General features: G+C 45.5%; 1 protein-coding gene across 1 annotated transcript in view; it reads right to left on the minus strand.

Moving 5' to 3' along the window:
* The window catches only part of ATP2A3 (ATPase sarcoplasmic/endoplasmic reticulum Ca2+ transporting 3), a 74,385-nt gene that overhangs the window by 31,206 nt on the left and 17,155 nt on the right, over window positions 1-26,024 (minus strand). The window contains exons 3-7 of the mRNA XM_056865641.1: window positions 25,613-25,751; window positions 19,759-19,839; window positions 18,651-18,736; window positions 17,028-17,492; window positions 806-894 (exon numbers count right to left, since the gene is read on the minus strand). Of these exons, the coding sequence (XP_056721619.1) occupies window positions 806-894; window positions 17,028-17,492; window positions 18,651-18,736; window positions 19,759-19,839; window positions 25,613-25,751 (860 nt within the window). The remainder of the gene's footprint in view (window positions 1-805; window positions 895-17,027; window positions 17,493-18,650; window positions 18,737-19,758; window positions 19,840-25,612; window positions 25,752-26,024) is intronic.

Here is a 26,024-nt window from a genome sequence, read left to right on the forward strand (position 1 = left end):
TAGACAAGCAGAAATACCTCAGGGAGTGCCTGAAGTCAGGTATGAAGCTACCTGCATGGTATGGAATGATAACATCGGCCACAGAGGTGTGCCAGCTGAAGCATAAAGGGTGGATAAGTGAGACAGCTCTGTGCCCCAAATTAAATTGTTACGAGGGCTGGATATGATGACATACCGTAAATGCCACTTGATCGGGCCGGGCCATGCCTTGCCTTGCCAGCCCAGATTGAGAATGGGGGTGGGGGGTGGCTGCCTCAGTTGGCTCGCAGGCTGGATCTCTCAAGGGGCCGGATCCGGTCTGTGGGCCGTATGTTTGACACCCCTGCGATAGGGTTGTCAAGGCAAGAGGCCTTTGGAGATGGTTTGCCATTTCCTGCCTCCACATCACAGCCCTGGTGTTCCTTGGAGGACTCCCATCCAAATGCTAACCGGGGCTGACCCTACTTAGCTTCTGAGTTCTGACAAGATGAGGCTAGCCTGGGACTGTCCAGGTCAGGGCACTTACATGACAGAATACCTCTTCTAATTCTGCCCCAGAAGAAGTATTACCCCCCTCCCCCTTGTGTTGGTAGGAATGCCTCTTCTAAGGTGCTGTTTGCAATTTGCAGGGGGCTTTTTTAAGTATCTAAAGTTAAAATGTCTTTGTTCTGTTTTGAATTCCACAATCTGCTGACAGTTTAATTGGGAAGCGCCTTTTCAGTTCACCCAAACGACGTTAAATGGACGGCAGCCTTAGCAACCTTTCTAAAACACACATTCAAAGCAACGTAAAACCAAGGCAAGGCAAAAACGGATCAGTACTCACACTTGCCCCTCAGGGGCATACGTGGATCCGGTGATGGTGAGTTCGTGAAGGCTGCAATTAATTCCTTCTATCTTGTCGACGATGAACATCTGCAATAAGGAGAGAGGGGGGAGCCGCAGAATTAGAAGATTACACTCTGCTGGAAAACCTTGCTGCACCACGCAAAGGGGCTCTCCTTCCCAAGAAAAGAATGAAAAGGATATTGTTTGTAAGCTGCAGTTTTTCATCAAGAATTATCTTCCATATGACTTTTCTCATGCTCGCTGCGTGGTTTTTTTTTATACCTTTGTTGATGTTGTGGTTTGTTTGTTTTTTTTTAGCTCTACTCTACTGAATTTTGTGGTTTTTATGGACCATAAACTACTGGGAAGGGCAGCCATGAAGGAGCTGGAAAACTTTCTGAAGTGTAAGGATGTGTCACTGGCCACCAAGTTTAAGTTAATTAATGCCATTGTATTCCCTATTACTAGGTATGGGTGTGAAAGCTGGACATTGAAGAAAGCTGATAGGAAGAAAATAGATTCCTTTGAAATGTGGTGTTGGAGAAGAGTGTTACGGATACCGTGGACTGCCAAAAAAACAAATTAGTGGGTTATAGATCAAGTCAAGCCTGAACTGACCCTAGAAGCTAAAATGACCAAACTGAAGCTATCGTATTTTGGTCACATTATGAGCAGACAAGAGTCACTAGAAAAGACAGTCATGCTAGGAAAAGTTGAGGGCGGCAGGAAAAGAGGAAGACCCAACAAGAGATGGGTTGACTCAATAAAGGAAGCCACAGCCCTCAGTTTGCAAGATCTGAGAAGGCTGTCAAAGACGGGGCATTTTGGAGGACACTGATTCATAGGGTCGCAGTGAGTCGGAAGCGACTTGACTGCACTTAACACATACACAAACTACTTCAAGCAGAATGCTTTTCATCCTGGGGAAGCAACAGAGAAATGGCTTGGACAGGTTGCCAGCTCCGGGTTGGGAAATAGGTGGAGATTTTTGGGATGGAGCCTGAGGCAGGCAGGGTTTGGGGAGGGGAGGGACGTCAGCGGGGTAAAATGCTATGGAGTCCACCTTCCAAAGCAGCCTTTTTCGCCAGGGGAACTGATCTGAGTTGTCTGGGGATCAGTTGTAATCCCAACCGATCTCCAGCCACTACCTGGCGGCTATTTAACAAACAGCTTATGCTGTAAGCATGCAAAATGTATGGAAAGCATGGCAACTATGACCAAATGTATAAACAAAGTGACAATTCAAAATGCAAACATTGTCAAAGTGTTTATGTAATAAAAAATAATAATACACCTGGTTTATAGTAATAAATCTTTACATGTCTAACCTCACATGCAGCATATAAACGTAAAAAGAGTCCAAGAAAAGAATAATGAAGCTTGTGTTCTAATGATGACTCAAAAAAACCATCACAAGATTTTTTAGTGTTGGAGTCATCATCATTAGTACACAAGCTTCAGTGTTCTTTTCTTGGACTCTTATTAGGGTTGCCAATCTCCAGGTACTAGCTGGAGATCTCCTGCTATTACTACTGATCTCCAGCCGATACAGATCAGTTCCACTGAAAAAAATGGCCGCTCTGGCAATTGGACTCTATGGCATTGAAGTCCCTCCCCTCCCCAAACCTGCCCTCCTCAAGCTCCGCCCCAAAAACCTCCCGCAGGTGATGGAGAGGGACCTGGCAACCCTAACTCTTATTTATGTTTATATGATGCATGTGAGGTTATGCATGTAAATATTTATTACTATAAACCAGGTGTATTACTATTTTTTATGACATACACACTTTGACGATGTTTGCCTTTTGAATTACCACCTGGAGGTTAGCAACCCTACAGACCACACAGTATGCTGTTCTCTCCTCCATCAGCAGCCAGGGCAAGAAGCCTGCTCTCTGGGCCAGATGACCTGTGGTACAGTTTGCTACATTCGCACAGCAAAAGCCTCGCTTTCAGTGAGCCCCGCTTTGGCCAGCCATATTTCATCCTGCTTCCCAATATGGGCATTAAAGTCCCCTGCCATCAAAAATTTTGCCCTTGGATGGAGGTTAATTGATCTATCTAATAAATTCTCTCTCTGTGTGTGTTAAGTGCCGTCAAGTCGCTTCCGACTCATGGCGACCCTATGAACGAAAGTCCTCCAAAATGTCCTGTCTTTGACAGCTTTGGTCAGATCTTGCAAATTGAAGGCTGTGGCTTCCTTTATTGAGTCAATCCATCTCTTGTTGGGTCTTCCTCTTTTCCTGCTGCCCTCAACTTTTCCTAGCATGACTGTCTTTTCCAGTGACTCTTGTCGTCTCATGACTTGACCAAAATACGATAGCCTCAGTTTAGTCATTTTAGCTTCTAGAGCCAGTTCAGGCTTGATTTGATCTATAACCCACTGATTTGTTTTTTTGGCAGTCCACAGAATCCGTAACACTCTCTTCCAACACCACATTTCAAAGGAATCTCTTTTCTTCCTATCAGCTTTAATAAATCCTCTAGCTGGGACCAAACCTGGTTTAAGAGTTTTTTACTCAAATTAGGTGGACTATAAACTGTCACGAGAATAAGGGAGCATGCTTTAAACTCCAGGTAAACAGATAGCGTGGAAGGAGAAGATTCAAGGAGCTCTACTCTGTCATATTGTAGACTATTTGAGATCAAACATGATAGACCAGCTTTAAGGTGACCTCCGTTATCCCCTCTTTGTGCTCTCTCCGTGAAGGATGTATACCGTGAAGGATGTATACCGTGGCACAGAGTGGTAAGCCGCAGTACTGCAGTCCAAGCTCTGCTCACAACCTGAGTTCAATCCCGAAGGAAGTTGGTATCAGGTAGCCGGCTCAAGGCTGACTCAGCCTTCCGAGGTCGGTAAAATGAGAACCCAGCGTGCTGGGGGTAAAGTGTAGATGACTGGGGAAGGTAAAGGCAAACCACCCCGTAAACACAGACTGCCTAGTAAACGTGATGTGACGTCACCCCATGGGTTAGTATTGACCCAGGGCTTGCACAGGGGACTACCTTTACCTTAAGGTGTGAAAATGAGTAGGTGATGCTTTTTACACCACCCAGTATACGACTTCCCATAAACCTTTATTAAAGGGACAAGGGTATTTCCCCCTAGGTTGTTGGCAAACAAAGTCTGCCTAGTAAATGTCGGGGATGCAACATCACTCCATGGGTCAGGAATGGCCCGGTGCTTGCACAGGGGACCTTTACCTTTTTACCTTTATCCCCTCTTAGTGCTCTCCCCGTGAAGGATGTATACCCTGAGAGATACACATCCTCTAGTGCCTAAGTCTCTTGTAGTAGTATTATTGAAAACTGGTTTAGAAACTCAACCATACCTGGCGACCCAATCTTGGAAGTCCAGCCCGCCACATTCCAGGAAAGGATTTTAACGGAAGTGGGTTCACGGCAAAAGCATACGATAGCTAGAAGTGTAGAGAGCACTGCTAGATGAACAGTGCAGTCAAAAGTTGTGCATTTTGTGCCCAGAATAAATTAGATACAAATTGTGGTTAAAAGTGGAGTTGGCAGTTCTGGGTTGGGAAATACCTGGAGATTTTGGGGGTGGAGCCTGAGGAGGTCAAGGTTTGGGGAGGGAAGGGACTTCAGTGGGGAATAATGGGGAATAATGCCACAGAGTCTACTGTCTAAAACGGCCATTTTCTCCAGGTGAACTGATCTCTGTCGCCTGGAGTTCAGTTGTTATCCCAGGAGATCTCTAGCCACCTCTTGGAGGTTGGAAAGCCTAGTTCAAAGTTATATATTGGAGCAAGAATGAGATTAAAAATGTCTGCTGCAAAACTAACAGTAGGACCACGTAAGACATCATTTTAGCAATTTTGGGGAGGTGAGGCAAGCATATAGCCACGTTAGATGTGCAAAATGCAGGTTTTTTAATAAAGCCAACAAAGGTTATACCATTAAAAAGTTATGAGGTTCCTGTCTAGAATCACTCACAGCTGGAGAGGCAAGCATCAAGGGTTTGCCACCTGCCGTTAACAACACAGCCCTCCAGAAGTCAAGCGGGAACCATGCCAGCTGTGCATGGATTTCAAAAGAAAGCGCTTAAAAGAAATCCCGTTCTATTCCAATTGTATCCAATTGCATTTCTAAAATTAGGCAATCAGGAACAAACAGCAAGTCAAGCCAGTATTCTATCTTCCCTGGGCAACTAGATGAAAGCTTGTTAAAAACAGATGGTGTTTTTCCCCCCCAAAAAACCCCCATCTATGTTAAGATGCGTTGTAGCAAATATATTCTGAGCCGTATGTAGGGTGGAAGCAGGGTGGAAGAAACAAAGCTATAGCACGTGGCTTTGAGCACAAAATCAAACTTCCTGAGACTTTCAACTTTTAAGGAAAGACACATCTCTAGTCCTCAGGCCTATGCTGGTATCATTAAGCAAAACCTTATGAAACCTCAGAAGCCAGAGACTAAAAGAACTAAGTGTCAAATGAGCAGAAAAATGGCTCAAGGGAAAAGCAAAAGGCTAATCTGCATCATGTATACATAGGGTTACTAGCTCTGGGTCGGGAAATACCTGGAGATTTGGGGGGGGTGGAGCCTGGGGAGGATTTGGGGAGGGGAGAGACCTCAGTAGGGCACAGTGCCATAGAGTCCACCCTCCAAAGCAGCCATTTTCTCCAGGGGAACTGATCTCTGCCATCTGAGGATCAGTTGTAATTCCAGGAGATCTCCAGGCACCGCCTGGAGATTGGTAGCCCTAATGGGAGGCCTTTATCTGGTGGCGTCACCAAAAGCCCTTGATTTCTCCTACGCAGGGGCCTCTGGCTGACTCTTCTGAGACAGCGGTCCCCTTGTCCACGGCTTGGATGACAAGGGTGTCTCCCCATATTAATTGGATTGGCCTGCACCCAGCTTATTAGATGTCTCTATATAGTAGCAGTAGTAGTAGAATTTATGGACTGTTATGATTTACGCTGTGTAATATGCTTTGACTCTCAGTGAGAAAGGCGGACTATAAATACAGTAAATATTTAAATTATAAATAATAATACTACATAATAAATCAATTAAGGATTCCCTGAAGAAGGGCTTGGACAGAAGATGCCTCAGGGCCTTCTTTGTGGCAGCATTTCAATTTTGTGGTGCTTTTCATTTACCAGGCCAAAACCTTTCTCGGTCATCCATGTTTGGGATATATTTATATCCTGCTTTCCCCCCCAATGTGGACCAAAAGCATTTTACAACATTGTTCTCCCCCTCTTCTGTTTTATCCTCACAACAACCCAGTGAGGTAGGTTAGACTGAGAGTGAGTGACTGGTCCAAGTCCATCCAGCAAGCGTCCATGGCAGAGTGGGGATTTGAACCTGGGTCTCCCAGATTCCAGTCCGACACTCCAAGCACTACCCCAAGGACTGTTTCGGGTTGCCTTTTGCTGTATGCTGGTTTTAGTAATCACCCTGTTTCCACCACTGCCTCTTCCTGTTTTCATTACTTGTTATTTACTGAATTATTTAAACTGCTGATTTCATGTAGAAGCTGCTTCGAACTGTTTATAGAGAACAAGCCAGCGTGGCTTAGTGGTTAAGAGCGGTGGTTTGGAGCGGTGGACTTTAATCTGGAGAACCGGGTTTGATTCCCCACTCTTCCCACGTGAAGCCAGCTGGGTGACCTTGGGCTAGTCACAGCTCTCTTCGAGCTCTCTCAGCCCCACCTACCTCACAGGGTGCCTGTTGTGGGGAGGGGAAGGGAAGGTGATTGTAAGCCGGTTTGATTCTCCCTTAAGTGGTAGAGAAAGTCGGCATATAAAAAACCTCCTCCTCCTCCTCCTCCTTCTAACCCAGGATCATTCCCCGCTCAGATAACACATTGCAATAAATGAGCCATTATTTTTACACGGTCTAATAAACTCAAGGTTGTGTACGCCTGGGGTACATTCAGGGTGCAAATAACTTCCGAGTCTCCAAGTCCATCTCTTGGGACTACAAACCCATTCTGCCGAGCCACGCTGGTCCCCTAGCCTTCATGACCAATCCACAGGCTTCATACGGTCTGCCAACCACAGGAGCCGATTTGCACATCGGCATTCCATTTCGGGCCTGAAGGGGGCACCAAGGAGGCCGTGAAACGGAGACTCCTCCTCGTCGCCTTTATTAGGCATTTACCGCACCGTAGATATAAAACATGAAGAAAGCTGATAGGAAGAAAATAGATTCCTCTGAAATGTGGTGTTGGAGGAGAGTATTACGGATACCCTGGACTGCCAAAAAAAACACATCAGTGGGTTCTAGATCAAATCAAGCCTGAACTGACCCTAGAAGCTAAAATGACTAAACTGAGGCTGTCGTATTTTGGTCACGTCATGAGACGACAAGAGTCACTGGAAAAGACAGTCATGCTAGGAAAAGTGGAGGGCAGCAGGAAAAGAGGAAGACCCAACAGGAGATGGATTGACTCAATAAAGGAAGCCACAGCCTTCAGTTTGCAAGATCTGAGCAAGGCTGTCAAAGATAGGACATTTTGGAGGACTTTCATTCATAGGGTCGCCATGAGTCGGAAGCGACTTGACGGCACTTAACACACACACAGAGTTATAAAACAAGATTACGAAAACAAAATAGTCTATAAAAGCATTAAAGTAACATTGTTCGCAACATTATCTAGGGGCGCGTACAAGCAGTTCGCGTATTGTTGATACAGCTAGCAGGTTATCTGGCTACTTGTTGAGTGATTTTATCAGAATTTTATCAGATTTTATCGGAATTCCACCAACTGCTGGTCTGAGAAACGCTGAACACTCGACAACAAACGTCTGATATAAACGTTCCTCGGCCTCAAGTAAAACTTACACTGCAGTAACACATGAATTAAGTGTTCAGGTACCCCAACCATGCACGGACAACACCTAGGCTTGCCAACCTCCAGGTAATAGTCAAAACCGGCTACAAGTGCTACTCAGGAGTTGCGAATTCAAAGTGAAAGCACAAGCAAAAGTAAACCCACAATAAGGTTGCTACAATACAATATTGCTGTTTAGAAAAATATATTGAGAATAAAAATCTCACAAACACAACCTCAGTTGAGCAAACAGGAAATTTGCAGTTGGTCTAACATAGACCCAATATAACGACGCAAAAAGCGTTACAAAATGGTAAATATAGGCGAAAATGCTCAATTCGTTTCAAGTCCATACATATAAATTGCAACAATCAGGCAACGGAGACAAGACGTTGTGCAATGGAAATCCGGTATAATTCCATTTCATGTGAAACTTTTTCAAGTTCTTAGTCCTTCCATGCACAATTCATTCAATATCCGAAGGAGTGTGCCTTCCTTGTATGCATGGACGGCAAAGTAAGACGTCTAAACAGCAATATTGTATTGTAGCAACCTTATTGTGGGTTTACTTTTGCTTGTGCTTTCACTTTGAATTCGAACCTACAGGTAATAGCTGGAGATCTCCTGCTATTACAACTGATCTCCAGCCGACAGAGATCAGTTCCCCTGGAGAAAATGGCTGCTTGGGCAATTGGACTCTATGGCATTGAAGTCCCTCCCCTCCCCAAACTCCGCCCTCCTCAGGCTCTGCCCCAAAAACCTCCCGCCGGTGGCGAAGAGGGACCTGGTAACCCTAACAACACCTGTCACAGAGAGGAATTCTCTTATGTCTACCATATAAAATGGCTGATGGAAGGATATTAGACCTGGCAAGCATAAATGCTCTTCAGACATCAGGTGATTCCAAATGAGATAAGTAAGCAGCTGCAGTTCCATAATCCGGAACAACACCATGAAACATGGGAGAACAACGTCTGTTTGCTAAGGAAAATAAAGTTTGCATTTCGACATCTACCAAGCGCCAAGAAACTGAAACTCTTCCAAAATCAGCAGCCAGATTTTAAGGACACAGATTGTACCCTTCTCTAGTTTAGTTAAAGTTTATTTTAATCCCCCTATACTTTCCCCAGCTTTTGAACTCTTAACTACTAATTCAGGCATTTCTAAATGTTTCAAAGTTCAGGATTCGGCCTGCAGGCAACATAGGGTTGCCAGGTCCCTCTTCGCAACCGTCGGGAGGTTTCTGGGGCGGGGTTTGGGGAGGGGAGGGACTTCAATGCCATAGATTTGCCATAGATTTGCATAGATTTGCCATAGATTTTCAATGCCATAGATTTGCACTTCAATTGCCAAAGCGGCCATTTTTCTCCAGGTGAACTGATCTCCATCAACAGGAGATCAGTTGTAATAGCAGGAGACCTCCAGCTACTACCTGGAGGTTGGCAACCCTAAGGCAACAGAGAGACAACACCCTGCATCCCGTGGCAACCAAGCAAAATGTGCTTGGTTTACAAAATGTGCAGTGACTGAATAATGCATCATGAGCCGGGTCTGGAAGTTGAACATCAAGAGAGTCGACAGGTATTCTACTGTACACATAGAAATACATGGTGTGTGCCCCCCCCCCCCCACAGCATCTTTCCAGCCTGAATGGAAAGACATGTTTACAATCAGGTGTAAACAGTGGAGCGGAAATAGCACATGGCTAATCCCCCAGCAGGATAGGAGAGGCAAGGAGTTGATCCTCCACAAACCCATTTTAAAGGGAGTGTTCTGTGAGAACCGGCTGCGGGCAGCCAGCAGGACAGAGCTCAGGTATAAACACAGGATATGGTCAACCTTAAAAGGCTTTTGGGTGCAGGCTAACACCTGTGTGGAAGCTAGAAAAAGTCAGTATGTCCCAGACTACTCAATTCCCACTATACATTGTTGAAAGCCAAGCTCCATTCTGGTGTACTTACAAGAACCTGCTCAGCATTGTTTCAAAAATAGGGATGAGAGAATGTTCCCCATGATGTCTCTTTTTATAATAGTTTTATTTTATCGCTCACTGTTCAGCTCTCACATTTCTTTCTTTCTTTCTTTCTTTCTTTCTTTCTTTCTTTCTTTCTTTCTTTCTTTCTTTCTTTCTTTCTTTCTTTCTTTCTTTCTTTCTTTCTTTCTCTTTCTTTCTTTCTTTCTTTCCTTCCTTCCTTCTTTCTTTCTTTCTTTCCTTCCTTCTTTCTTTCTTTCCTTCGTCAGCTCCACTCCTGGGAATGCCCTCGGATGCCAGCGTGACGTTTTATGCTGGACAACACTGCTGGGAGTGGCGCCTGAGGACCGTGCCACTGCGTCATCCCCGGGGGCCAACGCAAGTTGCCCTGCGCTGGCATGGCATGGACGCTGGTGTAGGGGTCACATCAGCTACTATGCAGCTCTGCCCCCGCCCCAGGATTGCATGGCAAAGTCTGAATCCGTATAAAGGCAGCTTTGTATGTTTGTGTGCATAATTGTACCTTGTATCCTACTTTGAACTATCCAGCTTCTAAAATGCAATCAATTACTATATTACATACCATAAAGACACTGGTCTTTATGGTATGTCCAAATACCAGAGCGTCTCCCATGGCGTCAGCACCGTGATGACATCATCGCGTCATCACCGTCACCGTCAAGGCCTAGGTCTCATTTTATGACTGTTAAGACCCCCACCAGTTAGCTGGACGGCGCCAACGGGAAGAGCGCAAAGAGGGGGATCCCCTGCCCCCAGCAGGGACCTGGCAACCATAGCCCAACCTTCCTCTAGGCAGGAAGTGATATACTGATCTAAGCTTGTGGGAGAGGCGAGCCTTCAAATCTGCAGGCCCCAGGTCATTTGTGCAGCGTAGTATACAAATGGCTAGTGTTGTGTAGTGGTTAAGAGTGGGAGATTCTAATTGGAAGAACTGGGTTTGATTCCCCGCATGAAACCTACTGGGTGATCTTTAAAAAAAAAAAAATAATATTTTTTTATTTTTTCTTCATTTAATGTATCCATAAAAACAATATAATAATAATAATAATAAAGAGAAAAACAAATAATATTTCTAATTTAACAATCAAATGACTTCCCCCTCTCCCTCTCCCGTCTGAAATTAAATTGTATAATCTTTTGCTAACAGAACTAATCCCAAATTATTTTAATTAATCTGTTTTTGTCCTATCCAACATTATCAAATCAATGCCTAATATAAAAATTAATACAAAGTATGGATAAGGGATTAAATCAATGAGTATCCTTTAAATGGTCCCGATAAAAAATAATTTTCACAGTACATTCTCCAAGCCTCCCATTCCCCCAAAACTTGTTCATTGTCATTCTGATTTATCAAAGCTGTAAGTTTCACCATCTCCGTCAATTCCAGCATCTTTTTTATCCAGTCTTTTTTATCTGGTATCTCAACTGTCTTCCATTTAGCTGCATATATCAATCTAGCAGCCGTGGTGGCTAAACCTACTGGGTGATCTTGAGCCGGTCACAGTTCTCTCAGAGCTCTCTCGGTTCTACCTACCTCGCAAGGTGCCTGTTGTGGGGAGAGGAAGGCAACACTGTTGTTAGCTGTTTTGAGTCTCCTTAAAAGTAGGAAAATGGGGGTATAAAAGCCTTCTCTTCTCTTCTCCTGATTTTCATATATACAACATTTACGCACATATCATTTATTCATACGATACCAATTTGTTTGGCACAAACGTAAGGTTGAAAAACACATATTTAGAAGTGGAATTTGGTGAGAGGAACCAGAACAAGGCAGGAAAACAACAATTTTGATCCCACTCTTTTTCCGAGGAGCCCCCGGCTGTTGTACATAAACCACCCCCACAAACCCCCCCCCCCCAAATAGACCCATGAGTTTGATTAGCTGAAGAGAGAAGCATGATGGAAATGGTGTTGATATCTGAATGAAACAGCAGGGAGAAGAAATTTGAGCCCACTTGACGTTTCGAAGATAAGAAAGGGCTTACCCTTTGAGCTGAAGATATGCTAGAAAAACATAACAGTCGTACCATCTGTTATCAGCAGTTCAAAATGAGCCTCGCCAACGTGTGATGAGGCGGGGTATGCACAGGATGGGTGCCTTAATGTGCATTTGTGTGGGTTTACAGGGACGTGCACTAGAGAAAAAGTGTGTCCTCCACCCACTGGGAGATTGAACCTCTAGACCAGGGGTTCCCAACATGGTGCCGGCGGCCGCAATGGTGCCCGACAACCCTTTTCTGGCACCTGCCAAGTGTTTTTAGCAAGCGGGCGGGGCCGGGCAGGGCTTTTTTGGAGATTTGATTGGCTGTGCAGATTTTTAAAAATGTTGCTTTGGCAGCAGCTGCCACCACAGCATGGGGATCGCCGCTGTGTGGCGGAAGGAAAGCTGTGGCAACAATTTTGTGGCTGGCTTTGCCTCCCTTTGCAGCTATTTTGTGACTGTGCCCACCACACTATGTCGGAATTCCAAAGGTGCCAGGAGGCTCAAAAAGGTTGGAGATCACCACTCCAGACAACCTAGGGAGGAAGCCAAACCCTCAAGAATGACGACTCTTGCATCTCACACTTAAAGAGACACAACAAAGATTCCCAAAAAGCAAAAATGGTTACCAGAAAACTGATGCTTCACCTAAAATCAGGGAGGATGATTGTTCTTTCGGTCAAAGATGCGCTACAGAATGGGGGGTGGGAACCTCTGTAATGATCCCTTAGCCAAAGAACGGTACACTCATTCCATCTGAGATGGGAGGGACGCACATGGAGCGGTGAGGGAGGTCGGGACACCCGCCTAGCCAGCCAGATCAGCCGAATCAACCCTGGTGATCAATGGGGTGATGGATGCCGCAGCCAGATCGCCCTGTAATGATCCTAAAATCGGTGCCAAACAAAGTGAAGATGACAGGCGAAAGAAATGGCAAACCACCTCATAAACATAGTCTGCCTAGTAAACGCTGGGATGTGCCATCACCCCATGGGTCAGTAATGACCCAGTGCTTGCACAGGGGACTTTACCTTTACTGAAGAGTGTAAGACAGCTATGCATGAGCTGTAGCGTTCATGCTCATGTGCATTCTTGGGAATGCCAAAAGACAGCCAAGACTCATCCTCTGAAACTTTAGGACGGGTCCAGGGACGGGGCTGAACCCTAAAGAATGAAAACTCTAGGAACTCTCATTAAAAAAGAAGACATTGTCCAAAGGCAAAGATGGGGACAGTAATTTACCATGAACAAGTACCAGAAAATGGGTACGTAACCCTCTACGAGCCAACTTATAGGATATTCTCACCAGAGTAGCACCCTGCAGATGTCGTAATCTCAAAGTGCAATTATTTTTTAACACTTGTACTGTGCTGCAATCACAAACGAGGATCACACAATCATCACAAACATCTGCAATCTCAGGTGACCTTCACACGTCATAACAAACACCTGTCTGACAGGCATAAAGCACAGCTTGTTCGCAATGCCCCTCCCTCGTGGTCCTACACACGGCTGCTTAATCATCTCCTCTCCTAAGCACTCTGAACGCACGGGGCTTAAAAGCAGACAATTAAATACCTTGCTGGGGAGGTGGGAACACAAACACAGCCAGCGGAGCTATTTGCTCGCTCAAAATGACCCAGCAGCCGCCCTGCCAAGACGTAGACCCAAACAGTCCTCCTTTCGAGGAAAACAAAATTAAACGATTCAAAGACGGAGGGGGCTACCTTTAACACAGGAGCAATGAGCAGAACCTTGAAATATCAGCCAAGACTGGTACATGTTGTGCGCAGACAGGTGAAGGCTCATGTTGCTTCATTGCCTTTCAGCATCTCTCCCCCCCCCCACCTCCTGTTGGTTCTGCTTCTCAGCTACCAATTCCACCTTTTCCTCTGCCTTCACTGTTTTGCCCTCACTTGCCCATGCTGATATGTATATGTGCAGAATGTGTAACAATGATCCCGATGTGTTCATATCTACTTTGGTGAATAAGCCGCAGGGGCACAATGGCAAAAATAGAGACCAGTGTCACACATCTCTGCTCCTTGCCACAGAAAGCCCTGTCCACACATTTCCTCTGCATAGAATCATACAGTTGGAAGGGACTTCCATGATCATCTAGTTTAACCGCTTGCACAATGTAGGAAATTCACAACTATCTCCCCCCCCCCCACACCCCGATGACCCCTACTCCTTGCCTAGAAGATGGCAAAAAAATAAAATAAACCCCTCCAGGATCCCTGGCCAATCTGGCCTGGAGGGAAATTGCTTCCTGACCCCAAAGTGGTGATCGGCATTTCCCTGGGCATGTAAGAAAGGGCCACGAGAGCCAAGCACTGACGCAACCATGCCCTCCTTCTCACGATCTGCCCAGCATTGCTGTCAGATGGCCATCTAGCATGTTCAGTCAATGCACGTAGAGACCAGTCAATGCCGGTCTTGCCTTCTGCCAAAACATGACTGCCAGCTTTTGAGCACATTGCCTGCATGCAAAGGAAGTGTACGCACATACGCTCCCACCCCTGAGATCAGCAACTCTGCTTTCTTCCCATTTCTGATCACGGAGAGCCGAGCATACACCTACACACTTCCTCCGTGCAGAGGCACCGTGCTCATGAGCCAGCAGACATGCAGTGACAGGATGTGGGACCAGTGTGTTTATAGATGCTCCCCCTCTATGCACTAACGGATCAAGCTGAAGGGTAGAGAGAAACCTGGTTCCCACAAAAGTGCTGCTTCTTAGCTGCAATGGGATTGAGCCAAATATTTATCCAGGATCTTCAATCAGTTTTGCATACAATGGTAAGGGCAGGATAGGAGTTAACCCTATTTAACAACAAACATCCCCTCCCCAGAAGCACAGGGGAGTTTTTAGCAGCCAGCAGGACCACGTTGGGCAAATATTTAACTTTTTAAGCAAGGTGGCAAACCTGTGAACAATATCCTTATTCCTACCATTAAGCCTTCCTCTTGTTTGACCAGGGATCTCCTGATGGTTAAACATTAACTAAACTTTTATTTCTGCCCCAGAGCTGCTTGGTGTATGGAATACTAAATATTGATTCAAGGGTTTCCACTGAATTAAAAATACATAAATAAATAAAAGACAGGGAAGAAGGCAGAGGGAAGAGGCAAAATTTGCAAGCCACCTTTTTCTTAGCTTTTTATTTTTTTAAATATAGCAAACCTGCTAAACGTTGGCTTGGATTCCAATCACAGTGCCCAGATTCTGTTCCATTAGCAATAACCTTGGCCGATTATCCAAAGGTCTGTAGCCCTGTACTCACACCCCCTCTGCGCACTGAATGAATGCATGAAGAGAGAGAGAGAGCAAGCATGAGTGCGCTGGCTCTAAGCCCCCCCCCCATCTCTGCATGATCACCAACTCGTGATCACAACACCTTCACACGTAGGTAGAGTCCATGCATTTGCTCCCTTCTCTGTGATTGGCAACATTTGAAAAGCAGTGTCCCTGATACGCATGGAGCATACGCACTGAACTGTTTCCACACATAGGCGCCATGTTCACAAGATGGCAGCCAGGTGGAAGCAGAGGGTGGGGCCAATGTGCTCATGCCTTCTCTCCCTCTACACCTGTTCAGTCAACTTGTATGCTTCTATGATCCGTGCTCTTCCTGGCTACGTAAATCTTCTGGGGGTGGGGGGGGCGGCTGACTGGATCTGAGAGGTAGATATGCTTCCTTGATAAGAGAGAAAGTGATTACCCCACAGGCTATGGTGTGTCAGAAGCCTACCCTGGAGTCAGTAACTATCAGCCAGATACAAATATTCCATCCTTCTGCCAGGCGACTGAACAGGTAGTAGAACAGCCTGCCTTTCTTTTAAAACCAAGTTTCTAGGCCCTGTGATCTATGCACCAAACCTGGAATTCAAATGCTCTGTGGAGCCTGATGGAATCCCAGGGGGAGACTGCACAAGACTTCCACAATCCAGGGTGGAGCAGCAATGCTTTAAATACTTCCATCTCCTTCCCCCCAGAGATATCATGTATGGGTTTCCTTTTTTAATCTGTGTATTAGAATTTGGCTTATCTTGAAGTAGAAGAAGAAGAGTTGGTTTTTATACCCTGATTCTCTCTACCTTTAAAGAAAGGTCCCCTGTGCAAGCACCGGGTCATTTCTGACCCATGGGGTGACGTTGCATCCCGACATTTACTAGGCAGACTTTGTTTACGGGGTGGTTTGCCAGTGCCTTCCCCAGTCATCTTCCCTTTACCCCCAGCAAGCTGGGTATTCATTTTACCGACCTCGGAAGGATGGAAGGCGGAGTCAACCTTGAGCCGGCTACCTGAAACCAACTTCCGTCAGGATCAAACTCAGGTCGTGAGCAGAGCTTGGACTGTAGTACTGCAGCTTACCACTCTGTGCCACAGGGCTCCTACCTTTAAGGAGCCTCAAAATGGCTTATAATCACCTTCCCTTCCTCCCCCTCAACAGACATTTTGTGAGGTAGGTGGGGCTGAGAGAGTTTGGAGAGAACTATGACCAGCCCAAGATCACCCAGAAGGCTTCATGTGGAGGACTGGAGAAATCAACCCGGTTCACCAGTTTAGAGTCCTCCATTCATGTGGAGGAGGAAAGACTCAAACCCTGTTCTCCAGATTAGACTCCATTGCTCCTAACCACTACACCATGTTGGCTCAGTCCTTCAGTTAACAATGTTTCGGGAAGGAAAAGGCAGGAAGCAGCCTGAACCAAGACCTTACTGAAAATCTCCTGCTGGAACACTTTCTTATACAAAAATCGCAGCCACTATGACCAAAAATTCTTATATGATTCCGTTTCTCAATACGTCTTATATAATACATATAACAACACCAGGCTCCAAATTATATTCAATCACTCCAATATATATTCAATGCATATAATATGTTATAAGAGACTCTTATCGGAAGAGTTGGACTCTCTAACTGTATGGCGAAATTGACACATTGTGGTTATGTTGTATGTTTCTTAGACTAGTTAAATGTTAGGACAAACACTAATATATGCATTGAATATATATTGAATATATATGCATTTAATATATATGTGAATATAATTTGGAACCTGGTGTTGTTATATGTATTATATAAGACGTATTGAGAAACGGAATCATATAAGAATTTTTGGGCATAGTGGCTACGATTTTTGTATAGGAACACTTTCTTATGCAATTATACTTAATATCTGACTGAACATTTATGATCTACACGTTGTGCAAGGATCTTACCTAAAGCTGTTTTGGGAATCCCAATTTGGCTGAAAAGTGGGTTAAAAATACTATTCATCAATTTGCAGCAAGCATCGTATTTGCTGAATTCAGGGCCATTCTCCCTCTGGGGTAAGCTGGAGGCATCCCATGTCGCTCCAGAGCAACCAAGCCACAAACAGGAGGGGGGAAAAAACAGCCAATAAGAGTTTGGCAGCGCCAACTCCAAAACTCACCCTGCAGACCGACATCTGATTGGTTGTTAGGGTGCCGGTCTTGTCGGAGCAAATGATCGAAGTGCAGCCGAGGGTTTCCACTGAAGGCAGACTCCGCACAATTGCGTTCTTCTTGGCCATCCGGCGGGTGCCCAACGCCAGGCAAGTGGTAATGACAGCCGGAAGTCCCTCGGGGATGGCAGCTACTGCCAAGGCCACGGCAATTTTGAAGTAGTAGATAGCCCCACGGAACCAAGAGCCACCGTGCACGGGGTCGCTGAAGTGGCTGATATTGATGACCCAAACGGCGATGCAGACCAGGGAAATGACCTTGGAGAGCTGCTGGCTGAACTCGTCCAGTTTCTGCTGTAAGGGGGTCTTCTCGGGCTCAGTCGCAACCATCTGGTTCCGGATCTTCCCGATTTCTGTGTAGACTCCAGTGGCGATAACAACGCCAACGGCCTTGCCAGCAGCGATGTTGGTACCCTAGAGGGAGGAAAAGGGAATACGTTCACAGGCTATGCATTCAGTCATCACTGGTAATATTCAATGGCTCAATTGGGTTTGAAAGAGAATGTATCCAGGTCTGATCTTGCTTAGTCCTTGTAAATGTGGGATTTTGGCTTGATCTACACAGACAATAGAATAAGATGGGAACAACAGTCCTGATTAGTGAAATCGACAATCCTCACATTGAACTTCACATTTGAAATCCTCACACTGAATTGAACTTTTGAACACCCTTATCTAGGACTGTTGAAAAAACAAAAGTCTGAGTCAAATGCTGGTCATTTATTGATTAAGCACCTGAACTGTATTTTTTAGTATTAGAAAGTAAGCTAGTTTTTTAAAAAACAAAAAACCCTGAACTTTCTTTTGCATTTGTTTTCATTTTCTTTCAGTCAGAGTATCCCATACTCAGGTACGCAGTGGGGCTGGGGCTCAGTGGCTGAGCATCTTCTTGGCATGCAAAAGATCCCAAGTAGAAAACGAACACTGCAGGTAATAAGTTGGCCAAGTACAGAGGTCCCCAACCTTTTTGATCATGCAGGCACCTTTGGAATTTTGATGCAGCATAGTAGGTGCAGGCCACACAATGGCTGCCATAAAATGGCTGCCAAAGGAGGCGGAGCCAGCCACAATGTGCCTGCTGCAGCTTACCTTCAGTCACAAAGTGGAGATCCTTGTGTTGTGGTGGCAGCTGCTGCCGAAGCAACTTTATTTAAAAACCTCTGCACAGCTAATCATATCTCCAAAGGTAAATCAGAAACCTTGCTGGCAAAAGCTCCACCTGGCCATGCCCACTTTCTAAAAGCACTTGTTGGGCACCAGGCCATGCTGGGGACCCCTGGCCTATTACCTTTCATCCAATGTGCTACTTTTTAACATGGAGGAAACCACTGAAACATGACAAACCCATCTGCAGCTCGAAGCGTTACAGTCCAGTCCACCATTTCAGGATTCCCCCGCACATGTAGACACACCCCACTCCCAGGGGTCAAATTCCAATTGTGCTCAACACTCATCTTAGTTGCATGATCCCATGAACTCGCACATGGTGAAAGTTGGAATGGCTTGATCTACATAACTGTTTCCGAGGCAGCCCCACCGCTAAGAAAAAAGGGCAGGCATGAGAATACTTACAGAAAACAGCATGTTCTTTTTATCCTGGTTGACGGCTCGGGGGTCCGGAATGGGGTCTGTGTGCTTAACAATCGACACAGATTCACCTACAAAAATTGGGAGGAGAGATGTTACTTCTTACTCCAGTTGTACAGAGAACAAGAAAGAGAAGTTTGTGAAATTTGAACTGAGGACTTCTCAGCTAGATAACTGGTAACCAGTTACTATGCCCAACAATGTCTTCCTTAACCCAAGTAACTCCCTTCTACAGATACTGGCAGAATCCTACTGATGTCCAGGCCTCAAATGGAATAGACCAGAGTCTGTTACGAGTCAATTATAATATATTAGGGGCCTGGAACAACTTTCCTATGAGGAAAAGCTGAAGAGTCTGAGACTTTTCAGTTTAGAAAAGAGACGACTAAGGGGGAACATGATAGAGGTTTATAAAATTATACATGGGGTAGAGAGAGTAGATAGATATAACTTTTTTCTCCCTCTCCCAAAATGCTAGAACTTGAAGGCTTTCAATTAAGCTGATGGGCAGTAGATTCAGGATGGACAAAAGGAAATACATCTTTACCAAACGACTACTAGCCATCATGACTAAAGGGAATCTCCACGTTCAGAGGTAGTACACATCTGAGTCCCAGTGCCAGGAGGCAACAGCAGGGAAAGGCCTCCACCTCTATGCTCTGTTTATTAGCCCTCCAGAGCAACTGGTTGGCCACTGTGTGATACAGGATGCTGGACTAGATGGAACAATAAGCTGATTCAGTGGGGTCTTCTTATGTTCTATATATCTCTATCTATCTATCCAGAAGGGAGGGGAGAGGGGAGAGAGAGAGAGAAAGAGAGAGAGAACACACACACACACACACACACACACACACATATATATATATGTACACACACACACATAATTTTAAGGTGCCAATAGGCTGATCCAGTGGGGTCTTCTTATGTTCTATCCATCTATCCATCCATCGAGAGAGAGAGAGAGAGAGAGAGAATGAGAGATAATTTTAAGGTGCCACAAGGCTCTGCCCCTTTAATGGCAACAAAATAGGCCACCCTTCTGAACCTGACCCCACCGATGTTCCTCTTGCGCTTTCTAGACCACACTTACCAGTAAGAATGGACTGGTCAACCCGCAGCGTCGTAGATTTGATCTCGATGATCCTGATGTCAGCGGGCACTTTGTCGCCAACTGCAACAGAGAAAAAGGGACACGTGTCAGAAGCGTCCACATCTGAAATCCACCAGGAGTGGAAGGCAAGCCGATTCCACGCTGCTGAAGAACATGCTCGCAGGGAAAGGTTTTGCAGCCCTGTGGTTGAAATGTGGATGATGATGCATATGCTCCCGAAGTGGGGCTGGCAGAGAGGTCATTGTAAACAATGAAAAGGTAACTGCAATCGGAAGAAAGATCCCATCTGATCCTACCAAGTGGCTGATGCCAGCTAAAATCACAGTAGGGTACAGAAGTGAACCAAGCAAACTTCAGTTATAAAAACAGCAAAAGCAGCAAAAGCAGCGTCAACAGTAACTTATACTTTATATTACCCAACACCCCCAAAATTTCTCAGAAACAAATCGTTCTCCCATGCCTCTTAAACACCAGTGGTGAAGAAGCAGGTTGGGCTTCCCAAGGACAGGAGTTCCATAATCTCAAAGCTGCCACCAAGAATGTTTCACCTTCTCTGCATCTCAGACAGCCAGGGTCACATGCCACAGAATTTGTGAAGAGCAGAAGCACCTGAATGACCCAAGCATTCAGGTAGATTTACATGGGAGGACATGATCCTTGAGGTACCTTAGTCCCAGGCGGTTCTGTGCTACCAACACCATGACTAATCTGTGAGCTTTCCTGAGATATTAGACCAGACACTTGCTGAGACCAGGCTTCAATGTGGGTGTACAACATTGGCCACTGCAACTGGCAAGTGATACCAATGGCATGACATCACTTCCAGGGGGGACGGACCCTGTAAGTAACATGGGTCATCTAGGAATCTCCTGAAACTCTGTGGTTTTACCTTACTATAGAGTTTCTGGCGATTCTTACAGAGATGTGACATCACTTCCGGGTTGTCGTCCCCAGAAGAGATGTCACACCATCAACAATGGCAGCCCCCTCATGCCCCCCACCCCCCAGTCTCCCAGATTTGAGTTTTAGAAGTTGTGTTAATACCATCCATTTTGGGTGGGTATTCGGACCAGATTGAAAAAAGGGCCCCCATTTTGTGTACTGTTCTTTCAAAGTTTTATCTTGTTTTGATATACTGGATATGAAAAATGGTGGTTTTGTTTGGTGTTGGTCTTCATCTGCAACTGTTTTTATCACACACATCATCAGTAGGGTAAAACTAACCTGTCTCACGACGGTCTAATCCCAGCTCACGGTCCCTATTCAGGTCGTCTACGAATGGTTTAGCACCGGGTTAACTGTTTTTATCTTTTTAAAAATATATTTTATTTAATTTTTCAGGGTACAGAAAGGAAAAGTAATAGGGAAAGAGGGGCGAGATTATATTTCTGTATGCAAGTTTAATCAGTACACTGTAAACATACATCTGAAATCAATTTAACTTGAAGTACACCCTGTAATTTCTGAGACTGTCTATTAATGCCCCGTGTTAGTTCTCTTTTTTACAATAAGATATGTTATATTTCATTTTTATAGACATTTCACAAGTACAAACTAATAATTTCCCTAATAATAATACAGATATCCTCTGTTAAAAACCAAAGCTAAATGTATCATCTTCGTAATTTATGTATCTAGTTAATACTCTAAAAACAATTGACAGAATTCAATGATGAAGCATTTGGTGTACTGTTCTTTCAAAGTGTTATCTTGTTTTGATATACTGGATATGAAAAATGGCGGTTTTGTTTGGTGTTGGTCTTCATCTGCAACTGTTTTTATCTTCTTCTTCACACGTCCTTATTTGTTCTCTGGCTTTATCAGGCCAGGGGAGGGGGATGTTCTTAAATGTTGGCTATAAATAGTTGTTTTAGGATTTTATTGTAAGCCACTTCAAAAGTATTCCAGAAAGGCTGAATATAATTGTTGTTGTTGTTTTTATATAAAAAGAGATGCTTGGCCCTTATCGGCTAGTCAATGAAGCAGAACCTTCTGTCAGACTAACTTCTGGCTTCACCTTTTTCCAGCTCAAGAGACTGAATTGATTATCAGTTGACAGTAAGCAACTATGCTGCCTTATTATCTAAAAATCGTTATGTTGAAAACAGACTATCAAATCAATGCAACGCTTCTGCAATTTGGCAGCAGGGCTGCTAAGAGCCACCCCACGCTCACAGATAAAGATCCCCTCTGTCTTCCCACTCCTTCTAGGCTCAATCCAATCATTGCATAAAAACAAGATTTCTCTTGGCAAACCCCAGTGCTGCAAAACTGCTGTAAAAGTGTTGTCAACTGCATTGCTGGAAAATGCAATCCAGCAGCAGCACCAGTGGCAAATGACCCTCAGTGTCCTGTACAGCAGCAGGTCTAAAAGCCAGAGGCGTGAGGCATGGTCAGGAGCGGTCCAAGTCAAATGCCGGGTTGTCTCTAGGTTCAGGTCCCAAGCAGCAGTACCAAAAGCGTAATCCAAGTGAGGGGCCAGGGTCTAGTCCAGGGTCAGAGTCACATGGTCTCAGAAACAGCGAGTTCACAGTCACCATGCAGCGGTAACAAGTTGTTCCCACAATGAGTCAGCCATGGTGGCCTGCTTAAATAGCCCTGAAGTGGATCAGCTGCTGTGCTTTACCATGACTCAGCATTCTCTGCCTGGTAAAGCCCGTTAGCCTCATTACAGTCGCCTGTGAGTGTCCCTCACCGAGCTTGTAGTCCGGCACTTCTTCTCTGATCATGTAGCCCTGAGTCTTGTGCGTCTCTGCCCCAGTGGCTCTGGAGGACTTTCTGGCAGCACCGCCTGAGGCTGAGCTTCTGACACAGGTAAGTCCCCTGCACTGGGCGGCTGTAGACACAGGGAGGCCCCTTCTGCCTGTGGTTGTTCAGCCTGCTGCGGCTGCTTTGTTCCACTGCCTTCCTCTGCTTCGAGGTCCTCTTTGTCCGAGGAAGCCTCAGCAGGTTGACTTATGACACTCAGACACAATGACAACCTAATGTCAAGCTTGACCTCCCATTTAACCACCAGAGGTAGGGAATCATCTGCCTCCAGCCTCTATTTTCTGCCCCCTGGAAGAATTGGGTAGTAGGAGAAAAAATGGCATCCACAAAGTGAAGCTCTAGGAATCCTCCCAGACAAAACCCACAGATACTAGTTGAGGCAGCCTAGAGAGTCATCCCGAAGTAGGGTGGCACCCAGTGGGAGATTGGGAGGGCAGAAACATTGGGGACGCTGTTGTGTCAACAGCATCACATCAATTCTGGGGCAAACTTGGATGTGATGTCATGTTGCTCTAAGATTCTGTGGAAACTCTATAGTTTTACCACAGAGTTTCTGCTAGAGCTTCCACTGGATTCTAGAGTGTCATGACATCATTTCTGGGTTCGAACTGGAAATGACGTCATGCCATCAATGTAATGGTGATTTTTGTTTTATTCCCCCCCCTGTTTTATTTCCCCCCCCCCCCCGGTGGAGGAAGCCCGGCGGTGACCCTCTACCGGGGATGGCGCGGAGGGAGGAAACGAACAATGAGAGCCGTCATGGGAATCAGCGGGCTTGGAGGGAAGGGAGCCAATGGGTTTAGACTGGAGGCCCTCCCTGCAGGGTCATTTTGGAGATGGAGAAGGCTGCGAACATTTCGCGGGGTTGGTTGGGTGTGGGGCCTGACCTGGCCGGATCCGGGTTGGCCGGATCTCAGAAGCTAAGCAGGGTCGGCCCTGGTTCGGACTTGGCTAGGAGGCCACCAAAGAAGTCCAGGGTCACAGAGGCAGGCAATGGCAAACAACCTCTGCACGTCGCTTGCCTTGAAAACCCAAGGGGTCGCCACAGGTTGCCTATGACGTTTGCATGCCTATTACGTTAGGTGCTGTGGAACACAGGCAGGGTGGTGCTGCTGCTGCAGTCGTCTTGCTTGTGGGCTTCCTAGAGGCACCTGGTTGGCCACTGTGTGAACAGACTGCTGGACTGGATGGGCCTGGGTTTGATCCAGCGGGGCCTTTCTTATGATCTAAAATGAATACTAGTCCTGACGCATCCCTATTGTCTCTACTGTCAGAGGAGCATACCTATTATACTAGGTGCAGTGGAACACAGAGGAAGGACAATGCTGCTGCAGTCAGTCTTGTTTGGGGGCTTCCTAGAGGCACCTGGTTGGCCACTGTGTGAACAGACTGCTGGACTTGATGGGCCTTGGTCTGATCCAGCAGGGCTTTTCTTATGTTCTTATGTTCTCCCTCGCCGCAGCCGGGCTGGCACTTAACACACACGCACACACACACAAAGATGCACATTTCCCCCCATCCAAATTCTCAAAACTCTGCAGGGGGGCTTAATTTTGAGTTTGGAGGACGCGCATGGGGGAAGATGTGCATCTACGGAGCAGCAAAGCCAAGGCAAAACCTCCCGTGCACTCAGTGAATTATTTTTGGGGCTGAAACTTGTCAAAGTGTTGCGGGGTGTGGGAACGGAAATGATCCATCAACTCATAAAGGTGCCTTCTACTGAATCGGAAGTCAGTATTGTCTACTCAGACTGGCAGGATCTCAGGCTGAGGTCTTTTGCATCACCTACTTGCCTAATCCCTTTAACGGGGGAAGCCGGGGATTGAACCTGGGACCTTCTGCATGCCAAGCAGTTGCTCTACTGCTGAGCCACGGCCCCTCCCCTAAAAGGTCAGTGTTCAATGTTGAACATATAAACAGTGTACCTACCTATATAGTTTAAGTTTAAGAAATTTGGTTCTCAAAAGAAATCTCAATCATTGTACTGTTGATATTTGACTCTGTTGACTAATGAGTTTGCCGACCACTGGACTAGGTTGATCCTTCGATTTAGACTTGGAATTGTTTTAATTGTCAATTGTTTTATTCAAAGCTGCTCTGGGAACTGATACAGCTGAAAGGTGGTGTATAAATATTCCAAGATGGTAAATAAATAAATCCTTACGCCTTTCAATGCTATTTTACATCCGTCTTGTTCATCAGCTTTGCTCAGCCAATTATTTTTGGCACGCCGTTTTCTCTGTTGTACTCATTTCACCCGTGACGGCTAGCATCTGTTTGTGATGCTTTGATTTGCCTTTTAGTTTTAAAGTTGGGATTTTTAATTTCCTCCTGCCCCAAAGGCCCTATTTGGTCAATCAAGGGTATATGAGTTTAAAACAGTAAAAAGAAAGAATCCGATCATGACAGGTCTCTGTGGAAGATGCTTGACTGCGGACACGCAAAGGTATTGCGGACGCACCAGTGGTGTGGTTCTTCACACTTCTGCTCAGACTATTATTATGACAGCAGCATCAATAAGTACAGCATTACTTTCTTTAATGAATCTGCTCAAATGACCAATAGGTCGTAAGCAGGACCACGCTAAAGCACAAAGGCCAAAATATTTAATATATTCCCCTTATCCTTCAAAATAGGCAGCCAATATATATATACATTTTGCGATCTTCATAATCTCTGATTTGTTTGTTATTTTAAAAAATGCAGGAAGGGGGAGTGCCTTCTTTCCATTATCAAATGACTCAACCAGTCTCTGTCTATCAACCTCAAATGATGGACAACGAAAAAACAAATGACTTACTGTACCCATACCACATTTTCCAGAGTATCAAACAATAGGTCCCCAGTCCTAGGATTTCACAATCAAAAACAGAGTCCAAAAGAGAGAGGAAAACTAGAGAGGAAGCTAGCAAACCTTTGGTAACACTGAAGGACAGAGACACTGTCCTTCAGTGTTACTACTCTGAAGATGCCTGCCACAGTTGCTGGCGAAACGTCAGGAAAGAAAATTCCAAGACCACGGTTACACAGCCCGGATAACCTACAAGAACCTTTGGTATCATACCTGCCACTTCCACAATGTCACCCGGGACAATGTCTCGAGCTCGGATCCTTTGGACGCCGTTCCTATCGGCCCTGATCACTTTCCCCATCTCCGGTTCATACTCTTTCAAGGCTTCAATGGCACTCTCGGCGTTTCTTTCCTGCAAACAGTGCAAAGAGAAGCCAGCTTTTTTAAAGTGTTGGCAGGGTGCATACGCAGTGACTTCCTCCTCTTTTTTTAATCTTTGCAATGATCCTGTGAAGTAGGTAGAGTGGCAGGCCCATGATCACACTTGGAGATACTTGTGATGGCTACCAACCTGGAAGGCTTTAAGAGGGGAGTGGACATATTCATGGAGGAGAGGGCTAACCATGGCTACTAGTCAAAAGGAATACTAGTCATGATGCATACCCATTCTCTCCAGGATCAGAGG

This window comes from Euleptes europaea, chromosome 19 (genome assembly GCF_029931775.1).
Source record: "Euleptes europaea isolate rEulEur1 chromosome 19, rEulEur1.hap1, whole genome shotgun sequence".
NCBI classification, from domain to species: Eukaryota; Metazoa; Chordata; class Lepidosauria; order Squamata; family Sphaerodactylidae; genus Euleptes; species Euleptes europaea.